At 37.9% G+C, this 10846-nt stretch overlaps 1 protein-coding gene and 1 long non-coding RNA gene across 13 annotated transcripts in view; both read right to left on the bottom strand.

Moving 5' to 3' along the window:
* Positions 1–277: 277 nt before the first annotated feature.
* On the bottom strand, positions 278–2232 carry LOC128148107 (uncharacterized). The gene is made up of 3 exons (XR_008237183.1): positions 1696–2232; positions 1230–1443; positions 278–532 (listed from the first exon to the last, which is right to left on the bottom strand). It is a non-coding gene; the product is annotated as an uncharacterized LOC128148107 (long non-coding RNA).
* Positions 2233–4160: 1928 nt separating this feature from the next.
* The window catches only part of EPS15L1 (epidermal growth factor receptor pathway substrate 15 like 1), a 47037-nt gene continuing 40351 nt past the window's right edge, over positions 4161–10846 (bottom strand). For 10 of the 12 annotated variants that reach the window (XM_052800908.1, XM_052800910.1, XM_052800905.1 and 7 more), the window contains one exon: positions 4161–9728. In XM_052800908.1, the coding sequence (XP_052656868.1) occupies positions 9582–9728 (147 nt within the window). In that variant the 3' untranslated portion in view covers positions 4161–9581. The remainder of the gene's footprint in view (positions 9729–10846) is intronic. The other 2 variants (XR_008237114.1, XR_008237113.1) reach the window with 2 other exon arrangements.

Raw genomic sequence — 10846 nt, 5'->3', positions numbered from 1 at the left:
TTATATAAAAAGAAAAAAACCCATATAAAAATACATAAATACAGGCCTCTCAAAGTAGGGAGGGATCGGGGGGCCAAAACACTAGTAAAAGCTCATGACCAACTTTATTCTAATTGTTTAAGGGAGGGCATATATGATAATTTCTGTGTGATCTTTACAGGAAACTGCAGGTTCTTCAATCTCGAGATAATCTTGTAGCAGAAAGAAAGAGATGCTGATCTCATTCTTCTCACATTCTATTATGAGTAATTGTCAACTCTTGTTCTTTTTTTTCTTTTTTTTAATTGCCTTAAATTAGTACATCCAAAGATGCGTCAATACAGTTCTATCAATCTACCAAGCCTCCCCTGGCCAGCAGGAAATCACTAACGCTCTGCACCGTCTTCTAATAACAGACCATCAGGTCATCACCTTTTAAGTAATTTTGTTCTAATTAACACCAGAGACCCCGAATCCCAGATGCCTCCCGGGGATCATGCAGCGAAGACCTGCCCTTTCCATCTGCAGCTATCCTGGATTTGATTGTGACACACTAGGGAAAAGAAAAAAAAAAAGAAGTTGTAGTTGAACCTGATAGGAGGAAATGTAGAGCCCGTTGTAAACAAGATTTTCACACGTATTCTTATAAGATACCACAGTGATGGGCTCACTATACTTGCAAGATAGATTGCCAGATTAGATAGAGCACATTAAGTACAGAAACTAGCAAATCCTGCATAACGTTCCTAGTGAAAGTTTTTAGCAAATATTTCTGAACTCGAGACACCATCCAGAGGAGTTACTGTTTAAAGTCAGTTAATTCCTCTCTGGGTTTCAGAGCGCTGTGTTTCGCTATGCTGAAAACGGTTTTTCTCTCACCTGCTGACTTCAGAAGAGTCAGTTAAATCTGTACTACATGGGAACTCATCTTCAGAAAACACCCTAACACGGAGGCTGTTGCTGCTGAACCAGCACCCAGAACAGAACGGGCGTCCTGCAGCCCCGAGGGGCCGTTGCAGTCGCTCGGCCGCTCTCGAGGGAGACGCAGCACCCTGCAAAAGCAGCCCAGCACCACGCCAGCACCCTGCCAGCAAGCGGGCAGGGTGCTTTCAAACCACTTTTTTTCAACCCTGAAGTGGAAGGCTGGACTAGAAACCCGCCAGCTTTTCTGGAAGTTCATTTGAGATTTGCAGTTTTGCAAACGATCGTGGCTGGAGGGAGTTTAAGGTTTAATTTTGGCCGTAGCTCACCTCGTGCAGGGATGGGGGATTTCGGCCTGTGCGAGTCCTTGGTTACTCGTGGCCGTTTACAAACTGCCTGAAAACATTGACTCGCTCTAAACTTTGGTCCTCCATCCACAAGAAGTGCCAAAAAAAGTTTGTCCATTCTTCAAATTATAGGATTGTGCGGTTCTGTGGTTTTCTGTGGTAGAAGCTCTGTGGTTTCTAAAGCTATTTTGTGCACCTATAACACAGAGTAGCTGTTAGGCTTTTCTTAAATTGAATTTTCGAAGCCAGAATCCCAAGCTCTAGCAATTTCTTTTGCTATATTTAAATAAAACAACTACAACAAAGTCATGTAGCCATCGCTATGGTAACTAGCAGTGTTGGGGGGAAACATAAAGAGGAACATTCAGTCCAAACCCCATGTAATTTAACAGGGAGAAAGCTCTCCCCATTGCTAACATCCAAAAGGTACTCGGTGGCATCTACAAACCTTAAAATTCCTGTGTGTCCTTGAAGCAGCCGCTCTCAGCTGGGTCTGTAACAGTCCCACCTGCCTGGGACTCATCCTGCGTGCCAAGAGCAGAGTGGTTAGAGCTCCCGAAACTCGTCAGCACTGCAGCAACCCCCCCCCCGCCATGACCGAAGACCCAGGCTTAGGCACACCTCCGCTCAGAAACGTGCTTCCCATAGATTTGGAGGAGAAGGAATAGGTTTACAAGGCAAACCCCAGCAACCGAAAGCATGTAGCCATACACAGTTCACAGGCCCCGGAGGTAACTGGTTCAATTTATTGATTCCCAGAGACTCCTTAAAGCTCCGTACGATTTGATCCCAAACAACCAATTCCCCATCACTTAGGTGGAGATTGGGAATAGCCTCTGCCACGAAACAGTGCTCTGAAGCACGCAGAGGAGGCAGGGATTTATCCTAAACTTGTTAGGCAGAAAATACGTTTGATTTAATCTTTTGAGGTCTGACTTTTCAGCCACAATTATTTGATCTTATAATATTTTATGTAGACACAAAAAATGAGTCATATGCACTGCTTTATGTAAGGAAGATGTATTAACTTTACCAAAACCACCCTTCCAAGCACAAGTAGAGCAGGAGCAACAAAGTTCTCATTTCCTCTGTAACCATAGTTAGCATTAGTTACCTGCTTATTTACCTGCTTCAACTGTAATTCCTTTTAGCAAATCAAAAGTGTTCTGCCCTTTTGTAGTAAGCATAAATTCAGCAACACAGAAACTGCAGATGAACTTACCTATTACAGGTTTATAATTAGACACGGTATCCCTTTAAATCACTTTTACTTTAGTTTCTTGCACTTCTTACAGCTCAGAGCATTCCTGGAGTTCTGACCTATCATTATGTCATCAGGAAATATCTGGAATATCACACTGAACATCCCCTGTGACATTTAATGTATTAGGTGAGAAGCTACTGAGCCTGAGGCTTAAACACAAAGCAAAACACACAAAAAAAATCCTCAAATCCCAACCACCACTTTTTTTACGGCCCATGCACGATGACAGCATAAGTGGTTTTTGATATATTAATGATTTTATATCACAAGCACTTACAAAACAAGGGATATAAGATGCCTGGGTGCCCTTCCTTCGGGTGCAAGAGATGGGCAGGGAAAGCACAGGGCTTGTTCCTCTGCACAGTTCCCTTCTGAAAAGCTGTGATTGAGGACATTTATGGGAAGATAAACAGCAGAAATATATTATGTTTGGAGCTGGCAAAGAGCGTTATGAGAATTCATCAATGGGGAAGGCTACAGCATTTTTAAGAAATGCTGTATCAGCACCAATAAAAAAGTTTTAATTGCAGTCATTACAGTAAAAAAATGCTAACCAGCCAGGAGGTAAAAGATGTTCCGAGTGACTAAATTGATAGTCACGTACAGCAGACAGGAGATTCAGCAATTTTCTCCCAGTGGTGCCTCCCCAAGAAAAATATGACTGCAATTTCAGCGATCGGGATGGCAGCAAGGGTTCCGAGAGCTCAGACTTTCACAACACAAGCTGCTCTTGGGTCACATTTAGGTACAGTCAACAATGCTACATTTGCTTTTTAGAGGTTTAACAGCTGGGCTCGTAGCTTGGAGTTCCTTTATGTTGGTGTTTCCGCTTGTAAGCGTTCCTTCTCGAAGAGGATGCCTACGCTTTTCTTCCCTTCCCAATGAAGAGCCTGGTGGTCTCCATGCAATGCCTGGTACGGGGACTCCTTTTGGACTAGGCATGGACAGCATGGATTAGGCAAGTATTTGGGAAAGCATAAAGATGAGAACGTTGTGCATGTCAGACTCCAAAAACTCGAGTGGGAGCAAAACACAGAGCCGTGGCCGATGTTTTTGTAAGCGAAGAGGAGCATTACACGACGAGAGAAGTTGGGTAGGAAGTTGTGCCTGTCCGTGACACACTATAGTCAAATCCTGGCTTCAAAATGTCAATGTACTAAAAATACTGCTGGAGAGCAATTTCAAGAGAAACCTGCCCTGGCAATCTGTTGTTAACCATGCCAGTGTGTGCAGAAGTAGAGTAAATAAACAGATGGGAGAATAATGAGTCAAAGTGAATAATGTCAAATAGTACGATAGTGAGGTGTGTTTTTCCAGCAAGCAGAAAGGGTTTGTCTCTGGTGATCTCTTGAACCCCTCCCAGTATAAATTGCCTGGATGTTTAGCATTGCGGCACACAAATTGTTTTGGAATGGGTGCGGCATCGGATTTTCTGACTGGGCTGTACAGACCAAATGTGGCCGGGACGAGGAAGAAGGGGAAGGACAGAAGGGAAAACAGTGCGCAGAGGGCACCAGCCAAAAGAAGAAGGATCTCCACGCAGAGAATCAAGCAGTTGTTCACAGCAAGATTCACAAATTTGACACAAAAGCTTGTGAAATCACGGACAAAAAAAAAAAAGTAAAGAAAGACTGCCGAAGTCTCAGAGCTCCAAAAAGTAACTTTTCATTTATTATATTAAACAATAACATTTCTCTTATTATATTAAACAATAAACACACGAGATGGGTTAAAATTAAAATACCTTTCAATTTGTTATGATATTTGAAAGATAAATATAACTACAATACTGTACATATTTGGAGATATTAGTCAAATTTAGGTCAACATTGCAGTTTCCACTTTGTGTTTCCACCTTTTTTAGGTCTGACTAAAGAACGTCATATCAAAAGGGACACCAGAAGAGCACTCTATAATTGTAACAGCAGAAGGAACCATAGTCACTAGTCTTCCTTTCAAAGTTAAACTTAAAGGGGAAGGCAGAAGTTGGAAAAATGAAAATTCCATTTTATAACAAATTAGCCTTTATTTATAAAACTTTCAAGTAAAAAGAGCAGTATATCAACTGATAAAACAGGTGTGTCAATGAATAATAGTTAACATATTTGCTCTAAAAATAAATCTTCTATGATTCCACCATACTCTAAGCAAAATTCCTTTCTAAGAAAAGATGTTTGTTGTGAAGTCTACAGAGAGATGCAATGGTTGACACACAATAAAAACTTAGCTGTTCCACCGGTATAGGAAGATATTTGAACTAGATCATTATTAGCACTGATCAATTCACTTTAACAGAGTTCCAACTCTAAATGAGGATTAAACAGAAATGAAATTCCTGAGAGGGAGGAATAAAACGCAGAAGGGAGAAATCAAACTCTTACACGAGGGAAAGCAACAATTCTACTTGGACCAAAATTCCTTGGGCCTCAGTTCTACAGAATAAATACTCTTCTCAATGGAGAAACACTAAAGAAGAAATAGTAACCCCAAAAGGATTATAAGAAGAATCCAAGAAAAGTGCATTATCTTTGAGCATAAGATGACAAAATAATTTCTACAAAATTTCTGACAACAGATTTCACAGACAGGAATTTAAAACAAACAAACAAACAAAAGGTTACACAGTCAGACACAGCTTGGAATTTCCTACACTTTGAGAGCACGTCACATGAAACAAAATGCATAAGGACTGATGATCTTCATAGGGCAGAGATTTCATAAGGAAATATTTGCCAATATAAAAATATTTCATACAGCATTATTGTAGAAGTACTACTTTTATGAGCATCTGTTTTTATTGCAGAATGACTGGTATGTTTTACAAGAAGACTATTTGAATATAACTTAGGGAAACCACTCGAGGCAAATGTGAACATACTGGTCTATAAAGGATAATGTGGGTAATTCAATACCTGTGTCCTACATGCAAAGTTTGCATGCGTAGGTTCAACGTGAATAATTGTCCGTCTTTCCTGTTTTAACTGTTGTGCCTCGGTGCTGTGTGCAATTCACGGTTTTCCATGAGTCATTCCAGCAGTGATGATACTCTGTATAAAACACACATGTGCCACTATAAAAGCCTACTAAACTCTTTGTGATTGCTCAATGTACCACAGAGTCTAATAATTTATCCAAGTAGAAAGTAGAATCACCTCCATTCTTGCTCAAAGCCAAGAATTCAATGGATAGTCATTCCTCCTAAAGTAAAAGCTTAGGTGGAAATGGAGGAAAAACAGAGCTGAAGTCCAGATGACAATTATGTGCAACCTATATAACTGGAATGAAGCAAGAAAAACATGTTTTCCACCTTAGTGTGCGACTGTTTGGGGGAGTGTGTGTGTATGAGAATAGCTTCTTAAAAAGAGTTTTTAAGAAAGGGGAGGGGAAAAAAAAACCCCAAACAACCAAAGAAGTGAAACTACAAGCAAATGTAGGAGAAAAATCATTGCCTCAGCCTAGAGAAAAAAGAAGACACCACATGACCATCACATGCAAGAAGATCAGAAATTGAGTCTACATTTCAAAAAGACACTTTAAAACCTCAAAAGAATGTGAAATCACATCCAGTGCAGATGATACCTACTTTCTGCCAGGTTTCTCTCTTACACTTGGCACAGCTAGTGAACACACTTTTTCATGCCAATGAAAGTAATCTTGAAACAAATTTATTAGAAGTAGTCATTTCTCCTTCTTTTCTTTCACCAGAACTTTGAAATTCTAAGAGCCATGATCTAATCGGCATTTCTGTAAAAATTCCATTTCTGTATCCATCTCTGTTTAGAGAATACATACATACGCACAAGCTTTAATATATAGAATATATATGCATATTCTACATATTCATTGTATATACACATTTTATGTACAGCACAAGTAACTATATACTAGACATAGTATGTGGACATATATAGTATATACACACACTATTATTACATTATACAATACACTATATATATATATACACACAGACACAAATAATATGGATCTCATAATGTACACTGTATATGCATTGTGTATACTCACATTTTATATATCTTGCATTGTACATATTTTCTCTGCCCAAATAGCGATAGCCCTATTTGTGCTTTAAATTTCACTGTTCTGGAGGAAGAAGATGATCAATGTCTTGCGATAAAAGTTTTGTCTTAGAAGAACAAGTGCAGGTATTATACAAAACACTGAGTTACAAGCATAAGGGAAGAACGTGGGTAATCTTCCTTTTTATATGGAAAACTGTATTAAATACAATGGGGAGAAATCATAGCTAAGTTTTCTTCTACTGCAGTGTCTAAAATTTTGAATCAAGAGTGTTTCAGTAAACCTAAGGTTACTAAATCTAATACACTGTGCATAGAGAACATGTTCTGTCCTTGTTCATTTGCTTGATCTTCTGTTACTGTCCAAGCAAATATGAAGAATGAGTCAATAAGGAAATAGGAAAATGAGCAATTAGTTCTAACACTATATGGAATGCTAGATTAATTCACATTTCTGGCTTCCTGCTGAACATCTTGAAAACACAGACTCATTGCCTGAGAAGCATTATAAATTACAGTATTTTAGAGCACTGACAAAGTAGCAGAAAGTCTTGTTATGGTACATAACTCAGATAATGAATCAAGCTATTTAGCTCATCCACCCCGTCCCACTGGAGCGACATCATCCAAGCAGTAGGCCAAAAGTGGTTTTCCTTTCTAAAATGGCACTACATATGAATGGGGTTTTGTTGTAGCAGAAGAGACACCACAAAGACTCAGGCCCAAATGAAAATGAAAAGGAGAATCTTACACATGGATACAATTTGTTTAGCTTCACTGAGAATCCTGCAGCCATTCAATTTTGAAAATTGCTCTCTCATAGCAGAAGTTTTATCTCATGTTAGCTATAGACAGACCCAAGTTTGCTCTCAGAGACTTCAAGTCTTGTACACCAACAGAAAAGAGAATTTGTTGACATTTTAGTATGTTTGATCATTTAACCTAACATATTTTAGAGAAAAATTACCACAGTGGGAAGGGATTTCAAATCAGGTCCTGTAAAATTAGAAATACCTTCTACTGCATTCCAAAGGGGTCATTAGAAGACAGTATTAAAGATCATTATATGGTTGGTTTTGATACTAGAATACATCTCCCCTTCTGAAAGGAATTAAAGATTCACATTATTTGTAGTACCATTAGCACAGGAGACACACAACAAACTGGGAACTGACTCCTAAAACTGCATTTTGGGATACGGGGTTTCAGTTTTGCCATATGTATTGCTGCCTATGTAAATGGATGGATGTGGGCACGTGTGTGTGCATGTACACACACAGACATGCACTCGCCCATATACCTACTCACAAATGCCTGAGACAACAAATGCCACATCTTAGCTGCATTTCAGAGCTGAAAACTACTAAGAAGATTAAAATGATGCAATCTGATTCTTATCTCTGTGTAAGGAAAGCATCCAGAATAAGGCAATTACAACAGAATGGGGAAAGATTGTTTTCATTCAGTGAACAGGCACTATCTTTGTATTGTGAAAAATAAAAGTAAGGAAGCAAGAATGTAAAAAATATAAATGCGTTGAAGATGATGAAGGAATACCACATTTTCAAAAAAATAGAGAAAACATTATAAGGGCTGCGTCAGTAAAAACACAGAATGTTAAGCTTTGTATTCCTACAGAACTAATGACAGGAAAGCAGATACACATTAAGGACATTTTAAAAATTTTGTGCTAGATGCCTACTCTCGTTAGACATAAAAGTCCAAGGCAAAGTCGATGGAAGTTTTAGAATTCCTGTAATCAGAAAAGGCATTTTTAGTAAGTAAATAATTCACAGACGTATCATAAGGACTTATTTTATATATGACATGTAAAACACATTCTGTGTTATCCTTGCCAGGTGGAAGTATTGAGTTCTACAGGTATATATAAAATCTGTTCCTACTTGGACTTACTACCACAAGCCATATTTTAAAGTCAATCCAGTCTACCAGTACTTCTATAACTTATGCATGAACATGTATTTGGCAAATAAAATCTGTTTCAACTTGGCCTTATTTCAGCTAAACTATGTTTGATCTGTAACCCCATAATATAAGATAGGTGGAATTAAAGAAACAGAGGCAGGGACTGTCTCACCCAGTCCATTGGGTAACACAAATAATACGGTCTATGTTCTGGCAGTTGGAGCAAAAGAGGGTAAAATGAGTTGTAGGGATGAACACTGCTCAAGCTCAGTAAGTTTTCCATCACTTGATTTTACATGAAAGCAGCACTCAAACTTGTATCACAACCCTGCAATCATATTTGCTTATGAGATAAAGCAAGATTTTTACCTAATGGTTTAATTACCAAATTAGTTGTGCAATTTACTACAACTGAATTAACTCCCTCTTTTACAACATCACATACAATTATTAAAACTCAATGCAAACAAATATTTAAATTAGAAGAACTACTCATTCATAGAGGCTTCAAATTCGTATTATTTTATACAGTTCACTATGTTTGTATTCATCATATATAAATTGCCATATTCTTTTGTAAGAACCACATCTCCTGGATAAAAAGGGACCATCTAATAATGAATTTATGCTGAAGACTTTGACATAGATGACATACTGATTAGCCTACCATGGATTATTAAATCAGTGTAACAAGTGAAAGCTAATTCTATAAATATTATCTTTTTATGACATTTTCTTTGAAATTCATACTGCAGCCTCAAAAAACCAATGGAATTCAGAAAAGCCAGATTCACAAGTTGCAGTTTACTATATGCAACATTGTCTTCCAGATAAAGAAACTTTGCTTTCAGTATCTTAGGATCATACGTTAAATTTCTTACAAGCAGTAAATTTTATCTAGAACATGTAATACAGCTTAGACAGTGTTTCCTGCATATTATGCACTTGAAAAGCCACACAGAACCCAGTTTGACGTAACCAGCCAGTCTTGTTTAGAGTTGAAGGTGACTAAAATTATTTTCACAACATAAACCAAGAATTTAGTATTTTTATAAAAGCCATGTTTAAAGGTTTCACTTGGACAGGGTGGAGCCAAAGAACCTCTATTTAAGAGTTTGGCATATCAGCCTTACTGAGTGCAATAGCCAACTCAAGGTCTTCTTGCTCTTGTCTCCGCAATCGAGCTAGTCTTTCTTGCTCTGCTTTTTCACTCTCACGCTTTGCCCATGCCAGCTGCTGTTCTTCATTTCCAAACTAAAAAATGAAAATGGAAAATAAATTAATAAATTTACCAAAAAGCTAGAAGAAAGTATGTGAAAAATACAATGAATCAGATTTATTAAATATATGAATCAAGTATACCAAGCTGTCTTAGGGTAGTTCTTCTGGATTAAGATAAAAATTCACTGATTTCCTCACTTCATCCTTTAATTTATTTTCTTAATTTCTTCCTCCTCCCACCAGGAAACTAACCCATCTGGGCTGCACGTCCCTGCATCCATGTCTCAGTTTTGTATGAAAATAGCCAGAGGACTGGAGCCAAACAAAAGCTCCACAAACGCAAAAAAAGCAAGTTAGTGGTTTGGGACCATAGCAACCTAACATCCATTTTTAAGAATAGTAAATAGCTGGTAAAAAACAAGAGTTATTTACTCTTATGCAACTCCATTGCAGAGAGTTTTATTGTAGCATTTCCTGCGAAGGGTGAGGGGCTTTAATAATGACTCTGGAGACTGCTGATTGTGGGAAGTTTCATCACCAAATCAAAAGTTAGAAGAAGTGCTTCTGTTACTGTTCATAAAAATACGTGCAGAGTTTTTCCAGTAAGAAATAATGTAAGAGAATCTAATTTACTTCAGCAGAAAACACTACGCAAATATAACACATTATAACATTCAGCTTCTAAGCCTGTTTGAGCTTCCCAAAACACATTTAAGTACAGTGCAGCAAAACTATTCCAAAATAATATTCCAGTATTTACCACTGAAGTATGCAAAAGTTTGCTTGTTTAACCTTTTTGCACAAAATATTAAAATATTTTACTGAAATCATAACAATTCAAAACTCAAATATAATCTGTGACTGTTTAATTTTAGTATTCGCTGAAGAGGATGATGTTAACAGAAGCGTTTGCACAGCTGCATGCCAATGATTGCATTATATCTCACTTCTGAAATTTGCTTTGTACTATCTTTTTTCCGAATGTTCAGGAAGACATATTATTTGGGGTATTTTTGGAAGAGAAAACTACGTGGAATTTATAGGTTCAATTTCAGCTGAATGTATACTGCAAAAATTGCCCTGTGGTCCACAACACAGTAACTTTGAACACAGCAAAATATGCCATTGCACTAGCTGATATGGCTACACCT

The sequence above is a fragment of the Harpia harpyja genome, chromosome 11 (assembly GCF_026419915.1).
Source record: "Harpia harpyja isolate bHarHar1 chromosome 11, bHarHar1 primary haplotype, whole genome shotgun sequence".
NCBI lineage: Eukaryota > Metazoa > Chordata > Aves > Accipitriformes > Accipitridae > Harpia > Harpia harpyja.
Note: the sequence above shows the minus strand (reverse complement) of the source record. Positions and strands in the feature narration are given on the sequence as shown.